The sequence below is a fragment of the Drosophila subpulchrella genome, chromosome 2L (genome assembly GCF_014743375.2).
Source record: "Drosophila subpulchrella strain 33 F10 #4 breed RU33 chromosome 2L, RU_Dsub_v1.1 Primary Assembly, whole genome shotgun sequence".
Lineage (NCBI taxonomy): Eukaryota > Metazoa > Arthropoda > Insecta > Diptera > Drosophilidae > Drosophila > Drosophila subpulchrella.
In genome coordinates, this window is record NC_050610.1 from 22,737,823 (window position 1) to 22,765,494 (window position 27,672).

Sequence of the window (27,672 nt, forward strand, 5' to 3'; positions counted from 1 at the left end):
ACTAGGCGACTGATTCTCAATATTCTCCACTCTTTTCTCGTTATATTTTTTGTATTTTTTTTGTTTTTTGTAGGTTTTTGTGTTGTTTTCATTTTTGTTGTGGTGCTTGGCCTTTTTACATTTTTGACTAACTTATTGCATAGGTTTCCATGTGCATATATTGTTGGTAAAGAATTCGCGTTAAGATTACTGTCCTTAGGCTAGAGCATTTAAAACTAAAAAACAAATTTTCGAAACAACGCAAGCTTACGGAAACTAATACGCTATATCTGTATGTACTGTACTGTATATTCATATGTTAAAGGTTACAAAAAACTAGAAAACCTAAAGTAAACGTGCGGTCTGCTCTGATCTGCTCGATCCAACGGACCTGCTTCTTATAGACGACTTTAGACTGGGCGCAGCGCGTAAAAGTAAGACAACCTAAAGCTAGAAATGTGTGTTCATGTTGGATTGTAAAGAATCAAAATATATTTACAGAGCGGTCCATGGAAATACGATTTTTTCAAATTAAACTATGCATGCGTGAGAAAGTGTGTTCGCGTGAGGGTTTGGAGATATTCTTTCTTCAGTTATCAGTTTCAGCCATCTATTCTACGTTAGTTTTTATGGGAGCTTCTCAAATACGTTAATCAACTAATTTGTTCAAATTTTCATCTTCTGAGCTATACATTAAATTGCCTGTTTCACTTGACTAGCAAATCATTTCCAATGGGTGGATTTTCTGGGTAACTAAATAGCAGTGGCGAATAAACTCGGACTGGTGGGCAGAAAACAAAGTGTAAATTGGCGCTTGCAACCGTCCGTCTGCGGTGTGTGTGTGTGTGTATTGTGTGTGTTAGAGTGTGTCTGGGTGTGATGTTGCTCGCTATGAGACGCAACATTATTGCAACTTGTGGCTACCACTAACTATACAAAATCCTCAACGGAAACTAGGACTAAGAACTACAAACGAAAGCGTTCGGTATCAGTGCGTGTGATATATACAAGTAGCCGTCCGTGCTCCGACTTCACTACGCCAGCTGCGGCGAGCTGCTGCTGGCGGAGCGCTGCTCATCCGCCGTTGTCGCCTCGCTGGCGAACTCCTGGAAACTCAAGCCCAAATCGTTGTTCAGCTGCACGATGTTGAGTACGTCGCCGGCATCGCGCCATGTCGGCTGGTGTTTAGTTGCCATGCCTCCTCCGCCTCTGCCTCCTGCTCCTCCGCTGCCACTGTCCTCCTCCTCGCTGAGGATGTTGTTCAGGCACAGGTTGAACTCATCGTAATCGACAAAGTTGCCGCAGTCCAGGGCCGTGGCATTGGCCAGCTCGGGCATTAGGACCTCGTCCACCTCTACGTCCGCGGCACTGCTGCTGCTGTGGTAGGACAGCAAGTGATCGGCCTCCTCCATGTAACCGCCGGCTGCTCGCGCCAGATTCTCGTATTCGGCCGTCTCATCACCGTCCTCGTCCTGCGCCTGGGCTAAAGGAAAGCTGCTGCTGCTGCTGCTGTTGTTGATCTCCAGCTGTTGCTGCTGCTGCTGCTGCGGATGCGGCTGCTGTTGCTGCTCAAAGTCTTCGAAGAGCTCCAGCAGATCGTCTTCGTGCGCATCGCTCGGATGGTTCAAGCCTTTAGCCAAGGCGCAAAACTCTGGTCACTTGTAGTCACGCGACGTTCTTCTCCGGCGTCCCTCGGTCAGCATGGACTCACCAATGACTGTAAAGGGAATACCATTAGCAAATGGAACTACTCTTTAAGATATTTTCCAAAAATAGCATTTTTTAAAACAAAATAGGTTAGCACCATTCAATAATGATTCAATATTTTGCTCACCTGCACTGCGGGTCTTTCGCCTGGCTTCCGCGACGGTCTCCACGGTGGCAACATTGCTGACCACTGCTGCTACCGCCTTTGCAGGTGTTGCCTTCGGCTCTGCCGCGGCGGCGGCTGCTGCAGCAGCTGCGACTGCATTGCTGCGACCGTAGATGATCTTGTTGGCCGCCGCACTGGCCCGCACACTCCTCCGGGTGCCGATCTTCTCGTCAGTGGGCGAGCTGGCATTATTATTCGTGGCTGCCGCTGCCGTGGCTCCTCGAGTGGCGTGCACTACGTTCGTGGTGCTGTTGGTTTGGCTGGTAGTGGTCACCACAGCTCCGCCTGGCACTGTTGTCGTCGTCACAGAGGTGGACACCACACTGGGATTGTTGGAAGTGCTGCTGTTGTGATTGCTATTGGCGGCAGTGGTGTTTCCAATTGGCACTTGAGCTTTGCCCGTCCTCGGGGTTCCAAGGGGAGGAGTGGGTGCAGAAGCATGGTTGCCTGTTGTTTCTGTTGGGAGAATAATAAATTGATTAATCACAAGTTTACTTTTGCAGCTAGAAACTAATCACATTATGTGCCCCCTTAAAATTGCGATATGCTAAACCTTATCCTAACTTGTTGCCAAATCATGATAAAGGTTAGCTTCCCCCGGGTTCAAAGTCCACTTACTGTTTTGCGGTGGCTGTAGCTGCTGTGCATTTCGCCGCGTCACGTGCTTTTCCACTGCTGCTGCTGCTGCTGCCGCGTCGGCGGCCTCCACTTGGGCCTGCTTGGAGTTCCGCACCTTGCCGGCCACCTCGATCAGCGGCTCATCCGAATCGGATGACTCGATTTCAATCTTCTTGGGCAATCCTGCACCGGCATTGAGATCCACTGTCGCTTCTGCTGCATTGTTATTGGAGGCGGCGGCGCCACCATTCCCGCTGCTCACCCGCGGACGTTTAATGCTGTTCTCGGCCAAATCGGCGCCATCATTACTGCTGCCGCACTCAGATTCCTGTCGCCGTCGCTTGTTGTTGTTGTTGGGATTGGGCGTGGGTGTAACTACTCGAGGACTGGCAGTGGAAGAGGCGCGGGAAAGACTCTTGGCAGTGCTGGGTGTGTTGGTTGCCGTTGCCGTCGTGGCTGCTGCTCCAGTGACCACCGTGGGATCGGGACTCGCTTTCGGCGCATCCAGGGGACTCTCCAGGCGACTGCTGGCCCGCGTCCTTATCCTCGGCGTTTCACCATCCACCTGGGCAGGAATCTCAATCGAAATGGGCTGCAGGGAGGCTGAATTGGCCTCGCTCTGAGGCTTTTCTTGCACCTTCTCCTCCGACTTGGGCTCGGCTTTCGGCTCAGCTTTAGGCTCCACTTTGGCTTCCACCTTAAGACCACTGCCACCCACCGGTGGCTTGATCGCCGGCTCCTTTTTGATGGTCAGCAGCGGTGGCATCTCCTCCAGCTTCACCTTGGCCGCCGGTTGCTTGCTATCTGTGAGTTTCTTGATGAGATCATCGTGTTCGAGTATATGGTGTTCGCCATTCAACTTGACGCTACTTGTGTTCGTGGTTGCTGTCGCCACAACAGTTGCTACTGTTGCCGCTGGCAGCGAGTTCTCCAGGCTGTTCAGGAAGCCACCGCCTGCAGCGCTGGCACATTCGCTTGTGTCCTTAATCATCGAAGACACAATGTCCTCGAGATCGTCGGGAAAGTCGCCTTCCATCTTGGCCAGAGCCTTCTCAATCTCATCGTCCGCCTGCTGCTTTTGCTGCTGCTGCAGGGAACTGGACCCGGTTAGAGATGGCGCCACAGCAGCTGGCGTTGAGTTGGCAGCAACCACTGGGGGTGTGGTCACCGACGTGACTGCAGTGGTGGCTATGTTGCTCGTCTGCTGCTGCACCATCGTAACTGCCGCCTTGCTCACCTGGATGGGACTGCTGGAGGAGAGTTGATGCGGGCTCTTCTCGGAGAGCGCGTCCATGGACTCAATGCCACTGTCCTCGCCACCACCATTATTGCCGTGACCGGGTGTCCCGCTGCCATTGCTGGCGGGCGAGTTGCGCAGTGTGCTGGGCAAAGCAGCCGGCGATGAGGTAGAGGTTGAGGTGGTGATTATGGATACGGAGGAGGCTGTGGATACGGAGGATAGGGACGACAGGGTTGTGGCGGAAGAGGAGTTCACGGTGGCCACCACAACATTGTTGACTGTGGTCATGGGCGGCATGCTGGCCACTGGCAACTTTCTATCACAGATCAGCTGAGTTGTTTGCGTAGTGGGCGTCGACGATGTCGCTAGTGTTGCTGTGGTGGCGGCTGCTGCTGATGCTGCTGCAACTGCTACTGGGGATGGGTTTATGCTAGGAGCCTGCTCTGCCGTGACCTGCGGTGTGACCTTTGTTATCTCCACACGCTTCAGGGTCGTCGCACTGGGCAACATGGTTACGGCCGCCGCCAGTTGTCGCTGCTGTTGCTGCTGCTGTTGTTGCTGCTGCTGTTGTTGCTGCTGCTGCTGTTGTTGCTTCTGCAGCTGCAGCTGTTGCACGGCTGTGATGTATGGCGGCGGCTTATGGTTTTTTGTCATCGGCTTGCCACCCACAATGGGTGTTATGGTGGCGGCAGTCTTAATCGGATTCTTCATCGTCAACAGCCGATTGTTGTTATTCCCGCTGTTCACATTATTGTTATTATTGTTGCTGTTAATGGCACTCAGGGTAATGCTGCTGGGCAACGAGGTGGCTATCTTGCTGAGCTGCTGCTGCTGCAGCGTGGTGGGCGTGGGCGTCGTTCCCGTGTTGGTGGAGCCCACAATCGGCTGGGGGTCACCGAGGGCCAACGCTTGAACCTGAGCCTTGTGAGCCTCCACAATGGCACTAATCGTCAGCCCGTTCTTGCCCGCCACAATGGTGGTGGTCTTGGTAGTGGTAGCTCCTCCTCCGGTTTGCAGTTGTTGTACCATTTGTGGCGGTGCCGCTGTCGCCGTCGTCTTCTGTATCAGTATGGGCAGCCCATTCACGTGTTGCTGTGGCGTGAGCTTAGCCTGCTTGTTGTCCATCGCGTCCATGAGCAACTGCTGCGGCGGTTGATCGCTGTAGCTGCGCTTCAGCTGCCGCTCATCAATGCTAGCCTCCTGATTCTGACCCTTCTTCCGATCCTTTCGCGTGTTCTTGACCACCACATGGTTCTTGCCGCGCAAACGGATCTGCAGGGGAGGAACACGGGGCTCGTTGGGACCCGGGACAGCCTGTTGCTGTGACTGTTGTTGCTGTTGCTGAAAGTTGCTGTAGACCGGATGGTGTTGCTGCTGGAGCGGCTGTTGTTGTTGCTGCTGGAGCGGCTGTTGTTGTTGCTGCTGCTGCTGGATCTGTGAGGGTTGTTGCTGAAGCTGTGAGGGTTGTTGATGCTGCTGCTGCTGCTGATGTTGCTGTTGGGTTAGCTGCATATGAGGTTGCTGCAACTGTTGCTGCTGCTGCTGTTGTTGTTGTGTGGGCAACGTCAACAGCTGCGTCTGTATGGGCAACTGTTGCATGTGATTGTTGACCACAATGGTCTGCTGCTGCTGCTGGTTTATGATGATCTGTCCCTCGTAGCCAGCTCCCGCTGCCGGCGTGGTCTCCACCTTATCCAGCTTCAGTCGCAGCTTAATCTTCTCCTCGGCCGCCTTGGTCTTGGCATTGCCCTTCGCCCGCTCTCGCTTCGGTTTCGGCGTGGCCGTCGGATCCTTGGCCTTGCGCTCCTTGACTCCCTGTTGCAGCTTGCCGCGCAGCAGATTTGGCTTGGCCTTCTTGCTGGGCGCTCCACCTGCATTAGCTGTCATGGATTGGGGCGAGTTCAAGCCAATCAAAGGCGAACTATTGCTCGACCGAGGCGAATTATCGCCCGCACCTAAATTGCTGTGATTCGCTTTCGGGACCGGAGTTTTTCTAGCCCGACTTGAGGCCGATTTGTTCGATGCCAGGGAGTCGCGCGACCTTTCCTGATCACTACCAATGCCCATCGGATGTTGCTGCGCGGAATTCGAATCCTCCTCGGAGAAGAGATTGTTGGGCAGACTGGGCATGTCGTTGGCGGGATTGAAATTAAAGCTGCTCAATCCACTGGACATATTGCTGTTGCGGAATTGCGGCTGGGCAGTTTCTTCTTCGGCCTCCGTCTCGCTATCGTCGCTGGCCATTGGTTCCATGTCCCCGGTGTGTGGATTAATGATAAATTGTTTCTGGGGAGGTCGCTGTTGCTGCTGCGCATGCTGCACTTGCAATTGTGGCTGCTGTTGCTGCAGATCGCGTTGCACTATATGATTCAGTTGCTGCTGCTGCTGTTGTTGCAGTTGCATTTGTCTCTGCACGAGTTGCTGCTGTTGGCGCTGTTGCAACTGCGGCAATTGTTGTAGCTGTCGCTGCTGTTGTTGCATCATCAATTGCTGTTGCAGCTGCTGCTGCTGTTGTTGTTGTTGCTGCTGCTGGGGTTGCTGATAGGGCATTTGCAGAATTTGTGGCGCCTGCTGTTGGGGCTGCATCAACGCCGGTTGCTGTTGCTGCTGCTCCAGTGGCGCCTCCAGCGTGTTCAGCGCATCCCTCACATCCATGTCAACGGCCGATAGATTTTCCTCGATCAGATCCAAGTCCAAATCCTTGGCATCCTGCAGCAGCGATTCGAGCTCGTTTTTATCCTCCAGACTGAGCGTCGAGTCCAGATCACAGTTGAAAGTTGGCAGCAGGGCGTCCAAGTCGTTTGTGGTGAGAGCATCCAGCACGGACAGCGAAATCAAAGAGTCCACCTGACCTTGAGGCTGACCCGGAGCAACCTGTGGCTGCTGAACCTGCTGGCCTTGCTGTTGCTGAGTCGGCAGCGCAGGTGGCGGCAACTGTTGCTGCTGTTGGGCCTGTTGCTGCTGCTGCTGTTGTTGTTGCTGTTGCGGCTGTCCTGGCAGGTTGACTTGCTGCTGCTGCTGCTGGAGATTGTATTGCATCTGGTAGCGCGTGAACTCCTGGAAACTGCTCTTGGTGGCCGAGTCCATCGGCTTATTGATTCCGGCCAGTGGCCAGCGGGAGTTGGCTGCCGCCTGATTGTAATCCGGTGGCGGAGCTGCAGGTACGTGGTGAGTGGCTGGCATATGCTGTCCCGCCAGTTCGCTGGGAGCGGAGGTTCCAGGTGTAGGGACTGGCGACACCATTTGCGGCTGCTGCTGCTGCTGTGCCTGATGATTGTTCATCAGCGGGCTGTGCATCGAATGGTGGCTGGAGGCGGGCGAGAGTGCGGGTCCCAAAGGCGAGGCTCCGCTCATGAATTGCTGTTGGGGCGACGCTTGCGGCATGGACAGGCTCATTAGCCTTTGCTGTTGCTGCTGTTGCGGATGAGGCGGCGGCGGGGCCAGCGGCAGGCCGCCAGGTCTCAATTGATGTCTTATCTGTTGCTGTTGCATGGGACTCATGCCCATGTTGTTGAAACAATCTGTTGGGTGAAAAGGGATACAGTTTAGTAGATGATTTAGTTATGTCATTATGGTTTATAATGGTCTTTAATAAAGTTGACAAACCCATAATGGAACAGAGTAGCTTACCAGGCGCAGGCTGAAATTGTTGCTGTGGTTGCTGCTGCTGCTGGCCCTGTAATTGCTGCTGCGGTTGCATGAACCGCATCTGCTGTTGTCGTTGAAGTTGCTGCTGTCGCAGAGCCACAGCCTGCGGCGACATTTGCTGGTTTTGCTGCTGAAAGCGATGTGGTGGTGGTCCTTGCTGCTGTTGTTGCTGCAGCTGCTGCTGCTGTTGCTGCTGAGTATACAAATGATTGCCATTGCCGCTGGGACTGAGCATGGCCTGCTGCTGCTGTTGTTGCTGCTGCTGCTGCAGACTCCGCATCACCACGGGCGGCGGGCAAGGAGGAGCCACCGCCTGAGGCGTTGTGGGTGAGGAAGGCACCACCGGACTCAGCACATCGCCCATGAGGAAATCGCTGGGTGTCGCCGGGCCGGAGGATCGCATCGGGGAGTTCATCATCTGCGCTCCACTGGGGCTCATGCCGATCAGTGGCGATTGCTGCTGCTGTTGGGGCGATTTGAGCTGGTTCGGATTGGACATGGCATTGCCGTCGTTCTGCAGCAGATTCACCAGCAGCGGCGACGATATGGCAATGTTGTTGCTGCCCGTCGACGTGGCCGTAGGCAGCGGCGGATGCCCAAGCGGATGGTTCAGTTGGCTCTGCTGGCTGGGTGCCGTCACAATGGCTGGCTTGGCATTGGCGCCCGCTATGGCAATGGGTGAACTGACGCTGCTGGCCGTGGCAGCTCCCAAACCCGGATATGGCGGCGGCGGTGGCTGGATGAACTGAGATTTGCTGCCGGGCGTCGTTGGAGTCGCTGATGTTGGCGTTGTTGTGGGTGTTAGCTCGCCGTTTTGAGGCGCCTGTTGTTGCGGTTGCGTCTTCAGCACCTTGAGGGTTACATTTGGCGGAGGAGGCGGTGGCGGCAGGGGCGGACCCAGACCGCCCGCCTCGCGACCTTGCAGTACTCTCGCCTGCCGCATACTCTCGAAGGGGAAATCCCGCGTGGTCGAGGGCGAGGGCAGCAGCAGCGGAACCTTGCCCTCCATTGGGCACACGGTATTGGGGGATTTGAAGACGGCGGGAGTGACGGCCACCTGCTGCTGCTGCTGTTGTTGCTGCTGCTGTTGCGTCTGAAGGGGCATCTTCAGGAGTCCCAGACCCGCCGCCGCTCTTTTTTGCTGAAGTGAGATTGCATCGTTCTGGGGCTGCTGCAGGATCCTCTGCTGCTGCTGCTGTTGTTGTTGTTGCTGCTGTTGCATGAAGGCGGAGGCCGCCTTGCTGGTACTGGGGCCATCGAAACCCGTGGCCAGCAGACCACTTTTGTTGCCGGAAAGCGAGCCAGCCGCCTCAAGTGTCTCGTTTACATTATCTGCGGGAAGGAATTAAACTTGGATTAGTCTGGTCTCCGACTGGACATGATATAGCTAGGGACTCACACTTGGTTATCTTAATATCTTCTCCACCAGCTTTCAAAGTTATCACAGAATCGCCCTCGAATTGCACGGACTGAATGTTGAGGGCGCGCAGCTCGGGATTCCCATCGTTGGCCAGCTGGCGCAGCCGTTGCGCTGCATCCCAGGGTAGCGAGACCAATATCCGCACCAGTGACGGTTCAAGCTGCTGCAAAGGGTCCAGAATGTGAGACATTTAGCAGATTCACAGCGTTTAATTAACATTTAAGGAGCCGTATTAGGAAGAGCAAGAAGAAGAGAGATAGTGAAATTGCTAGCGATGGCACTACTTGTTATCGATAGCTGTAGGTGGGGGATGGAGCCCTGGTCTTGACACACACACACACATGGACGAAGCTCTTTAATTTATGGGAAAACACACATTTCTAAATTATAATAATAAATGAACCAAACAACTTTCCAGCCTATTATTTATTTATTATTCATATATTCCCTCTACTAGTTTATTTGTATTTTTCCTTGTTGTTTTTGCCCCTGCCGTTTCCACTGTGAGAGCGAGATGGCTATAGCACACTCATTGGAAATTCCAACAACAATTTGTTTCGACAACAGGAATCGAGATAAAAACGCTTGAATTAGGCAACCCAAAGGGCTTTTCAGCTGACTGCATTTTCCACGCGCGGTGGCCAAAAGGGGGCGGGGCAGCTGCGGCTGCTGCCCACAGGTTGCATTTTCACATGCGTGCGTGCGTTTTCTTTTACATCTCTGTCCCCCTCACTCTCTCTCTCTCTCGCCTCTTCTCTCCTCTCTGCGGTGTGTTATCGATACCCCGACGTCGTCGCCATTTTTCTTCTTGGCCTCTTGGAAGGGTGTGCGTGTGTGTGTGTGTGTGTTGGGTGGGCAAGTGTGTGTGGCAGAGGGAAAAGGTAACCAAAATACTTGCTTGGAATTAAGGCGGGGGGTAAAAAGGGGGCGGGCTGATTAATAAAATCAAAAAAAAAAGTAAGGGGGAAACCAGAAAAAAAAAAAAACGGGAGGAGAAACACCTGAGAGCAAGCAAATAGTACCCTCCACCGCTGGCCGCCTATTGTTTTTGTTTTTATTCCCCGCTTTTGGTGCGTGGGTGACGCAAGTGCACAATGCAAAAGGGGGAGAAACAAAAATAAGAAGCCCCATTTGCAAGTGCAATAATCGCAAATCAGCTGTTCCGCTGCGCTTTTTAAACGTGAAAACACGAAACACGATTAACTCACCTGTTTAAGTGGCATATCATCACACGACAATCGCACGCGTCGTAGGTTTAATTGGTAGAACGCTGCTCAATTCTCGCATTTAGCTTTCGATTGACCGCCGTGGCGTCCTTTGCATGGAAATCGGAAGTGGAGCAATTGCATTTTATTATGTTTTTCTTTTCGAATTATTGTCGTCTTTCGATTCGGTTTCGCTAGTTTTTTGTTTTAACCTCTGCGACTTTTGTTTTTGGGCATTTTCCACTATTTTTTTTTCTCTCTCTTTTCGCTTTTAACTTTTTTTTTTCTTTTTTAGTAGTAGCCTCACCAACGCACACAAACACACTCACTCACACACACACACACGTGCGGGGCGCGGATAGGGATTTTCCTGCGTCACTTTTCAAGCGCTTTTCCTGCTGGAAACCTGGCCTGCCCGCTTTTAAATAATTGTTCAGGGCAATTGCAAGGTATTTGGGCCCCCACTGTTCTCCATTTCACATCCGGCAGCCGAATAATAATGCCCCTTTTGCGGGTCTCCGAAATTTTCACGCATTCGGGCAGCCGATTTTCGGGGGCTTAATTTCACACGGTTCGATCGCCTGCGGGCACTCGGAAAACGCTCGGTTTGGTGTCGAAAGATTCGCGCTTGCTTTGGGGCCTTCAGTTGGCGCTGCAGCGATGCGTTTATCCTGTTTATTTTGTACAAAAAACTTCGTAATTATTAAAATTCCACGAACAATAACAAGCACACAGTGGTAGCCATTTTTATTTTCCAGCCGGTGTTGCCAGATGTTCGCGCAGCGAAATACCCTAAATTTGGCGCCGTTTTTCGGTTGGCCAGGGCTGCACAACAGCCCGCACTGGAAGTTTCACGTGAGCGAGGCTGTCAGATGTTCTGAAGACATAAATAAATTAATGGATTAATAATTTAAAGTAATTGGTTATTAAATTAAAAATACTCTCTCAAGAATTAAAAACCAGTGTTCTTTGTATTATAAGTAATTCTAAGCATATTTACTTGCATTGTCATTGCGTTTTTCAAATTCTTAATTTTTTTAATAATTTAAAATAAGTATTTAAATTTAATCAGGCGAATTGAAATCTCTGCTATTGGAATAATAAAATCAAATTGGATAAGTGACTTATCGATAGTGGCAGTGCTGCCACATCTTTGAAATTATCGATTATATCTTCAGGGAATAGATTCTTGTTCCATCTCTATATCTGTTCTGAAATTTGCAATGTGAGTACATAACAAGGTTTTTCCTTTTTAAAACAGCTTACAAGGTGTTTTCCGATTTAAAATAAAGCAGAAAAACATTATAACAAGTGACCTTAACTATTAAGTTAGTTGCTGACAACAGCTTAATCTTTTTCAAGTGATTTCTGGCAACTACCTTCGAAGACCTTACGTAACTGCCCAGCAATATAATTGATTTTTGTGATTCATTTTTCCTTATAGCGACATGGCCAACACTCCAGCCACCTCCAACGTCGGACCCGTGCTCCGTGGCCTGCACAATGCCACCATCAAGAAGAATCTGGCCATCTCCCTGGGCCTGACCGCCTTGATCACCGTCGCCTACAAAATTCTGGTCAACGATCCCAAGAAGGCCGCCTACGCCGACTTCTACTCGTAAATATTGGCTATATCTTCTCTGTAATATGTTCAACTGATCTGATCATATCTTCACTTTACAGGAAGTACGATGCCAACAAGTCCTTCGAGCGCATGAAGGCCGCCGGTCGTTTCCAGTCCTGCTAGGCTATATAATCCCAAACACATGTAGTCTAAGTCAAAAGATGTTGTAGAACAAGTGTTACGCCTCTGTATTGAAAACTAAATAGATTTCAGTCTACGTATGTGCACGAAGGCGTTTTAATTTGGATCTATGGTATAGTGTTTTCAAGGAGATGGAGAATATCAAGATTATATCACATCCTTGTCCCCGAACTTGGGTTTTTTCGGAGTAAGGATAGGATAGATAAGTGTACAACTGTTTTTCTTTTTAAATATTATTCTTTCCCTAGCAACACATTTTAGGTAATCACTATAGGACTTCTTTGAATTGTTTTCCATAACTTAAATACTTTTAGAAGGGGTGTTTAAAATACGACATATAATTGGTTGTCGAATGTACCTTGTTACAGAATAAACTACATATTTAGAATTTTATAAAAATTTGAGCTTTACTTGAAATTTTAAAAGTTTTTAAACTATCTTTAAAAGTCCAAGTCAAAACGAGTCAGGATAGGATATATGAGAGTATAAATGTTTTCCTATTTAAATATTTTTTTATCTCTTGCGAAAAATGTTTCTAATTCACAATAAGACATCTTTCAATCATTATTCTTAAAACCATAACCGCCCCTAACTTAAATAGGAATATCCAATATATAACATATTATATATGAGATACCCTAGAAATTTTTAAATTCTCTTAATGATTCTTTAAAATTCCAAGTCGAACCAAGTCTCTAAACAAATTACTATTAAATTCTTTATTATTTAGTCGTATTTACAAACTTATCGAAGTAATGCACAAAACAAACACACAAAACCATAATGCCGCACACCGAATGTGGGGCAGAAAAACATCTAAAACCTAATTGCGAAGTCCTTGTAGTCCAGTCGGCTGAGGTTACCCACGTTTCGCACATCACATCGATCGATTTGGCAGCCGGGGGAGCCTTCGCTGGACAGCCAGGTGATCCTATGGAAGAGGAATACATCAAGGATTTACTAAGGCAACTGAAAACCATTCAGGATTACTCACAACTTATCCACTTCTTCCTTGGGACCCTGCATTTTGCCCACGATTGTGCCCTGTTTGCTGTTCTTCACCCAGCCAGTAATTCCCGCCTTGGTGCAGCGATCGCGGGTGTCTTTCGTGAGATTCAGGCCTGCCGGTTGACAAATCAGAGATATATATTCTATATAGTCTAGCGCATGTGGAATGGGGCGTGAAACAAAGCCAAGGACAGGCGGGGACCCCAAAGTAACCAGCTACTGGGGGTTTATTTTTAGCCCTCCACCCGAAAGAGCACTTTGGTTGCTAGCCCTCAATTCCTGATCCTGTTTTTCTTGCGAACCGCACCTTGTACATGTCCATAGACCTCAAAGTCCAGCGTCACCAACAGTCGGATATCCGGAATGCCCATTTCGATCGACTTCGAACTTTACCAAATGCGAACTTTTGGTTATGTAAATTTCAGCAGCGGAGTGCTCGGTAATATAGATCGATTTTATCACCTTTTCCGCACTTAAAAATCAGCAAATAATTTTTCCAAACTCTTTAAAAACTGGAATCTCTTTGCTTTTACTTTAGAATATTATTTATTTTATTCGTAGCGATTTTTCCGCCGCGATCGCTAGTTTGATTTTCAGCAAACCGTCGCAAATTTAAAACTAAAATGCCAAGTAGCATATCAATTGCTTTCTATTTTGCGTTTTCGATTTGTATTTGCGTATTTATTTTAGCCGCCCGTTGCATTCTGCCTCTTTCTATATATTGTTGTTGCTATTTTTTTAGAAAAGAAAATACGAACGAGATAGGAATCTTTCGGGACGGTCACAGCCATCTAGTTTTGCGGTCAATATCTGATTTTTGGGTGCGCTACATAGGGATTTTGGAGAAAAATCGTTCGAATAAAATATTAAAAACAATAATGGATATAGAGATATAGAGATATAGATAGAATAATAGACATTTAATAGATTTTACATAAATTCTACCATAGAAAATTGATAAAATAAGGAACACAAATACCCTACAAATGCCCATTATCTCTGTATATAGCATCAAAATCGTACGACTATCTTGTTTATTAGATATACAGCCGTACATTGCTCAATTTAGCAATACAACTGTGCATTTTCTTCGCCTCAAGAAATTGTATTGACCCAAAACAATGCAGAGATTTTTGTTTTTGGGACCACTTTGATTTCGCTTTCTATATAATGCACCTTTAAGAAATGTGGGGAATGACAAGTTCATAGCAGGCGCATAAGATGGGCCGTGAGACTTTTATAAGACCAGACGACAAGCGTATTTTACTCAGTTTTTTTTCAATGAAAGGGAAATTTCTATGCATACAATATGAAAAGGTGATATCCTTGAGCAGATATTTGTCCTCGACCAAGTTAGACAAAGCGGAAACTCAGAACGCATGTCTACTTTAATTGGAATTGGAAGCAAAAATTTCAAATCAAATACTATGATACATTTTCTTCGAAATCTACGTAGCATTAATCTCGAGATTATACGCCCTTATCATAGGCTAACTGCATCATTCCAAGATTATAGCGAATGCTAAACAATTCTTGGAATACAATTGATTTGCTGAATTTACATTTTAGGAACGTTTACTAGTGCAATGCATTTTTAAAGCCTTTACTGATAAATTTTAGAAACCGTATAAATAGAGCTCATTAGCTGAAGCCAAAATCAGTTTCGAAAGCAACAGCTTAAACTACAACATGAATCCTACCATTTTCCTCGGGTAAGTTTTAGAAATCCCTTTCTAAAAAAGACCTTAATTTTAATCACTTTTTCTTAGTTGCCTGGTGGTTTTGTCAGGATGTCTTCTAGGAGGAGTAGATGCCCAAAGCGATGATGAATTCGCCACTGAAAAACAACGCTTATTCCAGGTGTATGGGGATTCTACGGTGGATGAAGCCACTAGATACAGGAATGTCGCCGATCTAGTCACTTTCTTCGACAAGTACTCCTCTCGCCTATCCTTGTCACCCAATTTACAACAACGAACCCAAGATCTTTTGAGGAGGTACAAGGAAGAAGAGTCCCGTGCTGTTACGGTGGATGGGATTCCCGCTCAAGGAGGATTCTGGTTGCCTCTGCTGAAGCTTCTCATTGTGCAGCTGGGCGTTGAACTCGCCTCCGAGGGATTCAAGCGTGCTGTAGCATCCTAAACCTTAATTGAGATAACCGAAACTATATATTCGGTGTTTATTAAATAACAGATAATAAAAACATAAAACAAAGACATTTTATGAACATAATATTACATTGTTTACTTCCTTTGAGCCTCTTTTGATTTCGCTTTCGATTCTTTATGCTTTTAATTTATGAAAAAACCATAAATTAAACAAAAAATATTTTTATCAAGAGAAAATATACCCCAAACTTTCGTCACTCAGCGAAGACTTTAACAATTTCTTAAAAGCTTATCATAGGTATTTGATTCATTCAAATGTAATGAAATTTTAAATTGCGGAAATAACCAAAACGTCAGAGGTTATTCCACAAAAAAGAATTTGTTAATGTCAACATTTCTAAATAAAAAATTTGGTATAAATAGAGCTCAATCACTGAAACAATTTCAGTTTCGAAATTGGAAGCCCAAAGTAAACATGAATTTTGCATTTTTAATAAGGTATGTTTCTGTTATCCCCCACAAAAATAATTTCATTTAATGTTTTTCCTAGCTGCCTGGTGATCATCTCAGTATGTCTTCTTGGGACAGGCAACGCTAAGCCAATGCTGGCGAAAGACTCTTCTTCTGAAGTTGTACTTGCCCCTGAAGAACTGCATTTAAATGAGAAATCCTTCGATCCCTATGAAATGCGAAGGGAAATGGCAAATCGAGGTATTCCCTCACCCACATTTATTGGCTGGTAAGCCAAGGCCAATAATCTCAGGGTCTTGAAATGTTTTGCACATTTTATTTATAAAAAATAAAAAATATAAATTTTAAAAGGAAATTAATTGCATTTTTTAAGCATTCTGTTTTGTTTAGTTTCTTTTGTTTTGGGTTGTTAAAGAAAATTTGTTCAGCTATCGCATTACCGAAGATTTATAATGTTTAAAAACAAAATCAGTTTACAGATTTTAAAATTTTTTGATTATTCCTTAATTATTTAATATTTATTGTTAATAATAAATAAAATAAAATACTTCATTCTTTGAAGACGCTTTAACTGGGTTCCTTTTGATCCTGATCCTGACCTCCAGCAGACTGGGTCTTTGTGTAGAAATTTGCTCTCGACCAAGATAAAAAGCCGGTAATAGAAATATCATTATTTTGTCTATATTGGAAGCTAAATATTGAGATGTCTTTGAAGAAACTATCATACCATAAGACCCTTCCTCGTAATCTACGTAACGGGAAACTCAGGTTGTAAGCTTACTAAAAATATATTTAACCATTTATTAAATACCATATACTAGACCATATACTTTCTATGACTAATATTTTACTCGACGGAGTGACTCATGATTTTCAGCAACATGCCCAAGATCTCTTGAGGAAATACATGGAATGACCTCTAAGGTTATCAAATGTGCCTAAGAAATTTTGTAAATTGTATCTTAAACCATGAGGACGAAAAGACCAGAATATATACTAAGGTGTTATTTTTCTTGTCGTGGCAAGTAAGTTGGAAGAAGATATGATTCCTATGAGGTATTATTTTCTTTGAAAAATGACTAACAGAAGATTAGAGGAGGGCTTATCACAAGCTTGCTGCAATCATTTCAAAATTATTTCGTATGCAAAACAATTCTTTGAATTAAATTAATTTGCTGATTTCGCATTTTACAAACGTTTACTATTACATTTAAATAATAATGCTTTAGCTGATCAATTTCAGAACCCGTATAAATAGAGATCATTCACTGAACCAATAATCAGTTTCGAAGCCAACAGCTTAAACTACAAGATGAATCCTACAATTTTCCTGGGGTAAGTTTTAGTAATCCCTTTCTTAAAAAGGACCTTAATTTTAATCATTTTTTCTTTAGTTGCCTGGCGGTTCTGTCAGGATGTCTTCTAGGAGGAGTAGATGCCCAAAGCGATGTTGAATTCGCCACTGAAAAAGAACGCTTATTCCAGGTGTATGGAGATTCTACGGTTGATGAAGCCACTAGATACAGGAATGTCGCCGATCTCGTCACTTTCTTTGACAGGTACTCCTCTCGTTTATCGTTGTCACCTAATTTACAAGAACGAACCCAGGATCTTTTGAGGCGGTATAAGGAGGAAGAGTCCCGTGCTGTTACGGTGGATGGTGTTCCCGCTCAAGGAGGATTCTGGTTGCCTCTGCTGAAGCTTCTCATTGTGCAGCTGGGCGTTGAACTCGCCTCCGAGGGATTCAAGCGTGCTGTAGCATCGTAAACCTCATTTGGGATAAAGTATAACTCATCCGAAACTATATATTCGGTGTTTATTAAATAACAGATAATAAAAACATAAAACAAAGACCTTTTATGAACATAATATTACATTGTTTACTTCCTTTGAGCCTCTTTTGATTTCGCTTTCGATTCTTTATTCTTTTAATTCATGAAAGGACAATAAATTAACAAAAAAAATTTTATCAAGAGGAAAAATACCCCAAAACTATAGTCAAATTTAATAATGGGCTTTGTCACCCGGCGAAGACTTTAACAATCTCTTAGAAGCTTATCATAGGTATATGATTCATTCAAATTAAATGGAATTTTAAATTGAGGAAATAACAAAAACGTCAGAGATTATTCCACAAAAAAGTATTTGTCAATGTCAATCTAAATAAATAAATAACAAATTTGGTATAAATAGAGCTCAATCACTGAATCAATTTCAGTTTCAAAATTGGAATCCCAAATTAAACATGAATTTTGCATTTTTGATAAGGTATGTTTCTGTTATCCCCCATAAAAATAAATTAATTTAATGTTTTTCCTAGCTGCATGGTGATCATCTCAGCATGTCTTCTTGGGATAGGCAATGCTAAGCCAATGCAGATGAAAGACTCTTCTTCTGAAGAAGTGCTTGCCCCTGAAGAACTGCATTTAAATGAGAAATCCTTCGATCCCTATGAAATGCGAGGGGAAATGGCAAATCGAGGTATTCCCTCACCCACATTTAATGGTTGGTAAGCCAAGGCCAATAATGTCAGGGTCTTTAAATGTTTTGCACTCTTTATTTATAAAAAATAAAAAATATAAATTAAAAAAAGAAAGAAATTTTGTTTAGTTTCTTTTGTTTTGGGTTGTCAAGGAAATTTGTTCAGCTATCGCATTACCGGAGATTTTAAAATAATCGAAAATAATATCAGCTTACCGATTTAAAAATTTGTTGGTTATTTCTTAGCTGTATTTATTTTGACATATATATTTAAAGACCTTACTCGTAATAAGTAAAAAGCATTATGTTGTCTATATTGAAAGCTAAATATTGTGATGTCTTTGAAGAAAATATCAAGCCGTATGACCCTTCTTCGTAATCTACGTAACGGGAAACTCAGGCTCACTAAAAATATTTAACCATTTTTTAAATACCATAAACTAGACTATATATTATAGACTATATATAATACTATTCACTTTCCATGAGTAATATTTTACTAACGGAGTGAATCATGATTTTAGCAACATGCCCCAGATCTCTTGAGGAAATACATAGAATGACCTCTAAGGTTATCAAATGTGCCTAAGAAATTTTGTAAATTGTATAAAACGGAGTTAAAACTCTCTTATTATTTATCATAAACCATAAGGACGAACAACCCAGAATATATACTAAGGTGTTATTTTTCTTGTCGTGACAAGTAAGTTGGAAGAAGATACGATTCCTATGAGGCATTATTTTCTTCGAAAAATGACTAACAGTAGATTAGAAGAGGGCTTATCACAAGCTTGCTGCAATCATTACAAAATTAATTCGTTTGCAAAACAATTCTTTGAATTAAATTAATTTGCTGAATTCGGATTTTACAAACGTTTACTATTACATTTAAATAACAATGCTTTAGCTGATCAATTTCAGAACCCGTATAAATAGAGATCGTTCACTGAACCAATAATCAGTTTCGAAGCCAACAGCTTAAACCACAAGATGAGTCCTACAATTTTCCTGGGGTAAGTTTTAGTAGTCCCCTTCTAAAAACTGACCTTAGTTTTAATAACTTTTTCTTAGTTGCCTGGTGGTTTTGTCCGGATGTCTTCTAGGAGGAGTAGATGCCCAAAGCGATGATGAATTCGCCACTGAAAAACAACGCTTATTCCAGGTGTATGGGGATTCTACGGTGGATGAAGCCACTAGATACAGGAATGTTGCCGATCTAGTCACTTTCTTTGACAAGTACTCCTCTCGTTTATCCTTGTCACCTAATTTACAACAACGTGCCCAGGATCTTTTGAGGCGGTATAAGGAGGAAGAGTCCCGTGCTGTTACGGTGGATGGTGTTCCCGCTCAAGGAGGATTCTGGTTGCCTCTGCTGAAGCTTCTCATAGTGTCGCTGGGTGTTGAAGTCGCCTCCGAAGGAATTAAGCGTGCTATTGCTTCCTAGATCTCAACTGAGATAACGTAAAATTCTTTGCTATGTTTATTTAATATCAAAAACTAATGAAAATAAAGACATTTCTCTGCATATAACATTCTTAACGATTTTTGATCTTTCGATTCTCAAACCTTTAATTTCATGAACTTAACATTTAAATTGAAAATACATTTAATTCCATATTTACTAACTTAACTTATCTAACTTTCAAAACCCAGAAGCCTAATTTATTTTATCAGTGTAATTTATATAACAACCTCATAAAGGTTTGTCATAGAAATCTTGAATTATTTAAAATAAATACGGAAGTTAGATAAGGAAATATACGAAACGTCTGAAATTATTCCACAAAAAAATCATTATTTATTGTTTCTATGAATAAAAATTTAGTGAAACGGGTAGATCTGGAATATATAGAGCCCCCTTACTGAATTAGTTTCAGTTCGGAAATTGCGATCATTAGCTAAACAATAATTCTGAAATTTTCGTAAGGTAAGTGTTCCTGGTTCCTCTCCCAAAACATTACAAAGAGAGGTTTAGGTTCACAATCCCAAATATTTATACAATATCGTAACACCAATTGACGACCAATCTTCTCAATACTTTTTCCTGCCGTTATGCTGACAATATAAAATATCCTTTTTAGTTTGGTTATATATATAGTATTTACAAATTTATTTATTTCTTTTTTGCGATATATGAAAATACCAATGTACAAAGTTTAGCTCGTAGTTGCAACCCTGCAGTTCCACATGTCACCAGTAGGCCCATGACATTAACGCGTCTTTTCAAAAAATCAAGTTAATAAAAGTGCGATGACAAGTCAATGAAACGTTGATGAATTTATCATTGATTACAGCCTAATACATGCCCATGTAAATTTCATCTATCATTTGTATGAAAATTAGTGCATGTTTCATCAACAACATTATTGATGAACTTCTGATGAATTGGTGATCGCTGGTACTGCAGGGAACGTTATCACTTAGCTAGTGAGAGTGGGTGAAAGTGCTTTCGTCACCAGGTTAAAAATGCAAGTATACTTATGGTCTAAATATGGTCGATCCTTAAATTTCTGTACAGCTTGGGATTAGGGATTTGGATAGGGACTACACCTATGGGTTAATGCTAGACATCTGACTCTTAAGTAAGCTCGTTAGGATTAAGCTTAGGCGATTAAAACTAGTTTAACATCTAGACATAGAAACGATATTAACGGTAACAATGGGCCAGGAATTCTACGGGATCCCTAGACGATCTGCACGGCGGAATGGGGCGGCTTCTCGATGAGACTGCTCTGGGCCTCCTTGTCCTTCTCCGCATTTCGGCCTAAAGAGGCGTGCTCCGGTTTTAAATAATAATGCGGCGGCGGAGGCTGTGATGGCTGCGACGTTGCTGGATGGCCACATTTCTTTCGGCGCTCGCGGAGGAAGTGCAGCCGCACATAGTTGATGGGTATATCGACACTATCGGCGCCCACGCCCTCGGCATCGATGAAAACCCCGCGCACCAGGATCGAATTGGAGCACTTGAGGGCAGCGAGGAGTAGGAAGGGAACGAGATGCGTCAGCCAGAAGCTGAGCAACTTGTTATCTGGGGGAGAGTACCATATATTTAAATATAAATATTATAAACAAACAAATATAAGGTGTGCCACACAAATCACTAGGGCTTAAAAAAAATGTTGGTGTCTAAAAGTATGCAGTGAATAATGAATACTCGTTCAGAATGAGTTTAAAATATATTGTTGCATACTTTTGGACACCTAAAAAATAACTTTAGCAAGTGATATCCAAACCCTAGAGATTTGTGTGGCACCCGTCATGGCTAACTATCTCACCTGGATAAAGATACACATCCAGCAGATTCCAAATGCCACGCCAGGCATTCACAGCCCCAAAGAAAGTCATCAGATAGTAAATGTCGCATATGATCAGCTTGAGAAGTCCACTGATTCTACGACAGACGTACCGCATCAGTGGGTGGATAAGGAAGGTCACGAATACCGTCAGATAACCAATGAGCTATGGGAAAGGAAAGGATTTTAATACCCTATACTTTAAAGGCTTTTAGAGATCCTTACCAGCGATCCCCAGGCTGACTTGGCCCTGTCTGCTGGAAACAGCAGCAGGTCAAAGATTCCCCAGACTCCGCGCCAGGCGATGACCACCAGAGTGCCAATCACAAAGACCGAGAAGAGGGTGTCCAACACATATAGGCCAGGTTGATGAAAACCCTGGGAAAATTAAATAAGTTTAAGATTGATGCCAGGAATTTTTAAGACTAATCAATATTATTATACGGCGGATATATTTGAAAGATTTATTTTGATCATTTAGCCTGGCCTTACATTTTAAAAACCTTTTTTAAATCTAGTTCTTTATAATTCTAGTAAAGAGATTTTCTTAAATTCGTTAACTCTGATTTATAAATAATATATAGATACCTTGATTGAAATATATGAATTATGAACTTAAAAATCAATACCTGCTTAGACTAAGATCATAAAAAATAAGGTAATACTCTAATATAGGTTCTAAAAAAATGATTTAAAAAAGTAAGTCTATTTAGAATGGGTACCCTATAGTTCAACGAATATCAACAATTTTTTCTTATATTTTGTGTAGCCCTATTAGACGATTTTTTTTGTTCAATTGTTAAATTTTAATACCTTATGATTTTATATTTCTTTGTAATACTTAAATGTAATTTTAAAATAATATTTTTCTAAATAAATGTTTACAAAAAAACATTTTCGAATAGGTACCCTTACTAAATAAATCGATTATTTGTTTTTTTTAATATTTGTTGTTTTTTTTTTTTTAATTTGAATAGAAAATAATTTTTATTTTTCACTTTTTATGTAAATTAATTTATTTAATGAGTTAAATCATTTGCTAGACTTACGGGTATTTTGAACATAGTGTCCACCTCGAAGTAGTCGCTCTTGTGGTCCATGGTCACGGTGTAGGGGGCCGCTCCGAGGTTCCTCAGCGTCCTGGTGGCCACCAGGAAGACGAGTGCGATGGCCGTGACCACGGAGACGATGATCAGGGAGTCCACGCTGGTCAGCCAGTCGCAGAGCAGCCAGGCTCCCCGCCACATATTCACACAGACGATGCCAAAGATGGCCGTATAGAGTCTGGAAACGGCATAGTAGGTGAGGCGCCTCCGGTCCGGATGGATGTGCTCCTTGAAGAAGTTCTGGGTGACGGTGAAAAAGAAGTGGCCCACTCCGCCGATCAGGAAGCTGGCCATGGCCGACAGGGGCAGGCTGCCGGGGAACAGGTAGATGAACATCAGCTCCCAGGTGCCGCGCCAGTAGGCGATCACACAGGGCGCAACCACCAAGCAGGATAACAGCATGTCCAGCATCTCGAGGAGCAGTTCATGCAGATCCCGACGAGGGGTTTCCGCATCCAGGCGCTTCTCGCAGGCATGTGTGGGATGCAGGTGGATGGTGGGATGCGGATGCGGATGTGGATGAAGTTGCTGGAGGAGCTGCTGATCCGATACCGAAACCGATCCATGGCAATGAGATTTCTGCGGCCTGGGGCCCACACCACCCGAGCTGCCCTTGTCCGTGGGCAGCATCTCTGGGGGTTACCTTTGTTCAGGGTTTTATCTTTCGGGCTTGAGGAATCTCCCCTGGTTAATTCCTGCTAATTATGAGCAATTATCACTCCGGATATTTCGGCTGGGGACCTCTGCTCGTCGGCGGCTCGGATGTTTTTGAAATAGTCAGGTAGCCAAAAGCATCTCCACAACCATCACCGCTGCATCGCCGCTGCGGTGATAATAATCTGGCGCTGATAATTAAACCGTCTATCTGCGAACCCCTCTCGATCTCTCCAAAGTCTGGCCGCTGTTGCATAATCCGCGCTAGCATTCGCGTTCGCATCCACTGTCACATCCACGTCGAGGTTGCCATTTGCCGTCTGGAATCGGGGGGAAATATAAAAGAAGGGAAAATAATTAATCCCGGCTCCTTATCACTTTTCCACTGACTTAAATGACGGTTATCAATCTTTGCTCGGGGCAAGACATATACACAACGTCCTAATAAGAATTTTATAGTTTTCGCTATAAAGACCCAGCTGCTGCCGTGATTGCGGGCCTATCAAAATCCAACTGTTTCCAGTATTTACCGACATTTTAAAGCGGACATAGGGCCCTGTACTCGTGTATTAAGTGTTAATATTAAGGCAGGTTTACTATAGAATTTAAGTGATAACCCCCTAGTTATAGGCATTTTCGCGAATCATCTTTTTTCTTGATAATGAGATTGAAATAAATTATAGAGATTATTTTATACGACTGGGTTTTACGGACTTAAATATTTACTTGTGCAAATAAAGGAACTATACAACCCCTAATATAAAATGTACATAATATATAAACGGTATTTATTATATTTTTTTGAAAGAAATATGTTTTAGTTCCAAATAATATTCGACCTAAATTTAAAATTATTTAAAATAAGTAGGATTGATTTAAATTCTACATACTAAGTATATAAGTATAAGAACTACAATCAATTCTACAATCTAAGTTTGCTTTATAATCATCTGAAAAAGATTTTTTTGATTTATTTAATTGATATTTCTTCAAATAAATAGCTCTAGGCACTAAGATACAACCTAACATTTAATAAACATATTATCGAAATCATAACGCATATAGTTATCTAGTGGCTAGGACCTATGAAAAGTTTCCCCTGTGACTCATTAGAAAACATTTTTGATCATACCATAACTTTTAATCTTAGATAGCGATCAAGGGAATCCTTAATAGTCGCTCAACACTGCCTTATATAGGGGGCATAAAGTGAGCCCCAGAACAACAAGATATGGAAAGTCAGCACACTTGTTTGTTTGCCCATGTCAGATGTCCCAGATCTTATGGAGATCACCTGAGAGAGCCGGGCTCTTTTACTGATATCTCAACGTCAACGTGACAATTGTGCGTTGAGTGGCCTCTCCATGCGGCACTTAAGTCGCCGTCGTCCCCATCGGACTTATCTCAAGTGACTTAATAGATCCAATTTAGGAGCTTTGATTAAAACCGAAATGCCAGCGATACAAAAAGCGAAAGTGATGCGCTACACACGACAGGGCATCGAAAGTGTCGTGGAAAGTTGTGAACTTGTGCCACTTGAACTTGTCACTTGAAAAGGCCAGGTCAGGGGCAATCAGAAAGGGATTCCTTATGTGATGCAATGTGTACGATGTGGGTAGGTGATCATTTGGGTATTTCTTAAGGGGCTTAAAATAAATGTAACACTTAAGTGATTCCTACGTTTCCATAGGTAACTATATTTTTCCTTTAAGGGTACTTGAAAAACAATAACATTTGATAAATACTATAAAATAGAAAGGGGTCTACCTGAAAAACAATACTCCCCGACCTCATAAATTAAGACTTCGTACTTCCACTAAGTATGTTATACCTTTCAAACTTTTTGTTCTATATATTTTAGTATTTTCATATTTAGTTTGGTAGTTATTCAAATCTTTTCACGATACCCATCTAAAATATATATTTTAAGTTATCTGTTATAATAATAATAATAATATTTTAAGTTAATTGCAAATAATTATCATGTATTATTAAGTTCAAAAAATAAAGGTATCCTTTCCAACATGTTAAATAGAATTTTCGAGGAAGAACAAAATTTAAAATAATAAAGTCCTTTTTGTATAATTTAGTATTAAGTATCATTTTAAGGGAAAATTCCGTGTTATTTTATAAAAGCATTTTTTTCGAAAATTCTCAAAAGAGTAAAAAAAAATTAAAAGAAAGTTCAGTATATTATGGGAGTTCTTATACATTTTTAAGGAAACTTTCAATAGTGCTCATAAAATCCCCGACAAATAAAATAGCAAGTCCCAAAGTACAATCTACGTCGTGTGTGTGGTGCTTCTTTGTACTTTTTCTAAATTTAAATTCCGTATAATGAATTCTGCGCCGATTCCATTTATAGTCTTTTACGTCTCCGACAATTAGTGACTAATTAGTGGAAGCCCGGCTCTCTGGCCCCTTGGAATTAGTGCAGGATGTTTGTGATTTTGTGGTTTTTTTGCTTGCTGCGCCGTCTGCGTCGGCAACGCGGCGTATGCGCGATAATTAAACACACGACTTGCATTTGGGGCCCCTGGCGAAGGTCCAAAAGCGGGAATCTCATGGATTCCACTGAGGTTACCACTAGATACAATGCAATACTACTACTGCCACTGCTGTTTGGGTCAAGCGCATTCGCATTTAAATCTGCTGGCTAAATAGACGACCCACTGAGCGGCTCATTGCGCCCAGCAAGACTTCCTCGTTTCGGGGAATGGATAGAGGGACAGATGATTCTAAATTGAGATCGGGTATAGGGGATCGGGAATCGGGGGCTTCGAGCATTGGGTTTTTCAAGTTCAAACTCCCCAAGTGGGCCAAGTGACGTTCCAATGCGATGCAAATGCACATTGTACTCCAATTATGTCGGCTAATTGACAAAGAACGGGTGACAATTCAAATGCCAAATTGGTCGCTGCGACTGATTCTCAATTTTCGCAAGGCTCTTGATAAGACCCAGCCCCCGAGTTACGACCTGACTGCCAGCTAATTAGGTTTGCCAACACAAACGAGCTGCAAATATTATCCGTACTATATCTGTTTCTGGGCAGAGATAAGGTCCCAGCCCCGCCAAACACTAAAATCACACGAAACGCCTGGTTTTATTTGGTTATTGTTAAATGTTTATGGTTATAATTTGCCTTTGACTGATTCGTTATTAGATACGATAATGGCCAGAGTACATCTCTTTACAGCTCAACTTTGTTGAATGTTTGCTGGTTTAATTATCAGATCCTAAGTGCTCGTTTTATTGGCATTCTCAGGTTGAATAATCGCAGCTGAGCGATCTAATTTATAAGTTTGAGGGGCACACAATCACTTGGAGGATGGGCAAACATTTTCTGTATTGATCTTCTAGTACCTATCGTGATACACTTTAAATGCGTATATGGGGATTTTAAATGGTTCTATTTATAAAATCGAATCTATGATTATCATATACAAAAACAAAACAATTTAAAAACCATTTTGGAATAATAGTCAAATTCAATATCTATACTTTGTAAACAAAAAGATAAATGATTTTAAGACAACACTGCGTATGAGTAATATTTTGAATGCTATTAAATTATTTGTATTTCACTTTTATAAAGATCATTGCCATTAAATATTTAAAGCAACATCCTTTGCATTGATTTTCACTGAAATTTATAAATAAGCCCACTAAATGCAATGATTTAAAATCAATATCATTAGATATGATAATCAATTCAAATAAACGTTGTTAATTGGTTTAACTTATACTGCAAAGTTAATAAATAAATGATGGGAAGATAAATAAATAATTAAAATCGACTAGAACCCTTCAGTTCTGAAAACCACTTTGGAATTCTTATAAACACCTTTAATCTTTTAAATTTCAAATGAAGTACCTGAATATTTCGAAATTGCCTCGATTAGATATGAAAATCCAATCGAGTAGACTCACTTTGTAATCGTTATCCCTAATCAGTTATCGATTTACGAATATTACAAAATTATAAATTTTGAGGGAGCGGAAAATGCGTGCAGAGCGATAAACAAATAACAAACGCGACCACACACACACGCACACACTCTGGAAAAAGCACACTCACACACTGACAGCAACGATGGACTGTAATAAATTTATGCAAAAACAAAAACATGGGATTACCGTTTAAAATTAGCAGAGCTTGCTGTTGCTGATTTTATTTTTTTTTTTTTTTTGCTGCTGGGTGCGTATGCCGCAAGTGCGAAAGAGAGCGATGCAGCAGGGGTTTTATTTTGTTTTACTTTTACAACAAAACACACGCATATGACCGGAAATGATCGGATTTTTATCGAATTGCTTCGATTACTTTTTGATTTCGTGTTCGATTTCTTTTCGATTTCGTTCGATACACGGCAAAAGCGACCGTGTTGGACCGTTAGACGTTGGCCGTAGATGTTTGATGCTCGAATGCGCGTACGCGACTTCTGGCGCTACTATATATATGCCTATACCCGTAGAAATTGGCTAAGCTCGGCACACACACACAGATGGACACCCACGAATACTGGCACAGTTTGCAATCTAGTTTATTTGTACGGCTGTTTGAACTCGGCGGTCTGATCGTTCTGATCGCTCGTCAGTCGCCGGTGACCGCAGCTACTAAACTGGACAACTGTGGTTCCGGGGGATCCGAAACTGCGTCTGATTTGGGTCTCCGTCGCGGACTGAGTGCCCCAAAAGCCCCCAGCTGAAAAATCGGCACAGCTTTGGATCTGCTCCCGGTTTTAAATCCCCCCTTTATCGAGTCGAAATCCGAGCTTGAGCATATTTACCGATAGCAAATTTGA

The 27,672-nt window shown here is 43.2% G+C and overlaps 7 protein-coding genes across 8 annotated transcripts; 4 read left to right on the forward strand and 3 right to left on the reverse strand.

The window, feature by feature from the left end:
• Positions 1-55: 55 nt before the first annotated feature.
• Positions 56-10,748, reverse strand: LOC119548825 (polyhomeotic-proximal chromatin protein). 2 transcript variants are annotated; one of them, XM_037856439.1, is made up of 6 exons: positions 9,987-10,748; positions 8,758-8,938; positions 7,341-8,690; positions 2,471-7,231; positions 1,814-2,308; positions 56-1,696 (listed from the first exon to the last, which is right to left on the reverse strand). In XM_037856439.1, exons 1-6 carry the CDS (start codon positions 9,999-10,001, stop codon positions 1,635-1,637), a joined length of 6,864 nt encoding a protein of 2,287 aa, XP_037712367.1. In that variant the 5' UTR covers positions 10,002-10,748; the 3' UTR covers positions 56-1,634. The 2 variants fall into 2 exon arrangements, with proteins under 2 accessions (XP_037712367.1, XP_037712366.1); XM_037856438.1 differs by having other exon boundaries at positions 8,758-8,941.
• Positions 10,749-11,101: 353 nt separating this feature from the next.
• On the forward strand, positions 11,102-11,834 carry LOC119547165 (cytochrome c oxidase subunit 6C). Its single transcript, XM_037853891.1, has 3 exons — positions 11,102-11,208; positions 11,428-11,601; positions 11,667-11,834. Exons 2-3 carry the CDS (start codon positions 11,432-11,434, stop codon positions 11,728-11,730), a joined length of 234 nt encoding a protein of 77 aa, XP_037709819.1. The 5' UTR covers positions 11,102-11,208; positions 11,428-11,431; the 3' UTR covers positions 11,731-11,834.
• A 618-nt stretch (positions 11,835-12,452) lies between these two features.
• LOC119547148 (acylphosphatase-2) lies at positions 12,453-13,373 on the reverse strand. The gene is made up of 3 exons (XM_037853864.1): positions 13,064-13,373; positions 12,743-12,869; positions 12,453-12,679 (listed from the first exon to the last, which is right to left on the reverse strand). The coding sequence occupies exons 1-3, from the start codon at positions 13,125-13,127 to the stop codon at positions 12,565-12,567; spliced, it is 306 nt and encodes a 101-aa protein (XP_037709792.1). The 5' UTR covers positions 13,128-13,373; the 3' UTR covers positions 12,453-12,564.
• A 1,008-nt stretch (positions 13,374-14,381) lies between these two features.
• Positions 14,382-14,990, forward strand: LOC119547112 (protein Turandot M-like). The gene is made up of 2 exons (XM_037853822.1): positions 14,382-14,468; positions 14,526-14,990. Exons 1-2 carry the CDS (start codon positions 14,446-14,448, stop codon positions 14,896-14,898), a joined length of 396 nt encoding a protein of 131 aa, XP_037709750.1. The 5' UTR covers positions 14,382-14,445; the 3' UTR covers positions 14,899-14,990.
• Positions 14,991-16,596: 1,606 nt separating this feature from the next.
• LOC119546718 (protein Turandot M-like) lies at positions 16,597-17,204 on the forward strand. The gene is made up of 2 exons (XM_037853205.1): positions 16,597-16,670; positions 16,730-17,204. Exons 1-2 carry the CDS (start codon positions 16,648-16,650, stop codon positions 17,100-17,102), a joined length of 396 nt encoding a protein of 131 aa, XP_037709133.1. The 5' UTR covers positions 16,597-16,647; the 3' UTR covers positions 17,103-17,204.
• A 1,538-nt stretch (positions 17,205-18,742) lies between these two features.
• Positions 18,743-19,350, forward strand: LOC119546717 (protein Turandot M-like). Its single transcript, XM_037853204.1, has 2 exons — positions 18,743-18,829; positions 18,888-19,350. Exons 1-2 carry the CDS (start codon positions 18,807-18,809, stop codon positions 19,258-19,260), a joined length of 396 nt encoding a protein of 131 aa, XP_037709132.1. The 5' UTR covers positions 18,743-18,806; the 3' UTR covers positions 19,261-19,350.
• Positions 19,351-19,890: 540 nt separating this feature from the next.
• On the reverse strand, positions 19,891-27,472 carry LOC119546716. Its single transcript, XM_037853203.1, has 5 exons — positions 27,008-27,472; positions 22,159-23,189; positions 21,335-21,487; positions 21,092-21,275; positions 19,891-20,844 (listed from the first exon to the last, which is right to left on the reverse strand). The coding sequence occupies exons 2-5, from the start codon at positions 22,843-22,845 to the stop codon at positions 20,501-20,503; spliced, it is 1,368 nt and encodes a 455-aa protein (XP_037709131.1). The 5' UTR covers positions 22,846-23,189; positions 27,008-27,472; the 3' UTR covers positions 19,891-20,500.
• Between the last annotated feature and the right edge of the window lie 200 nt (positions 27,473-27,672).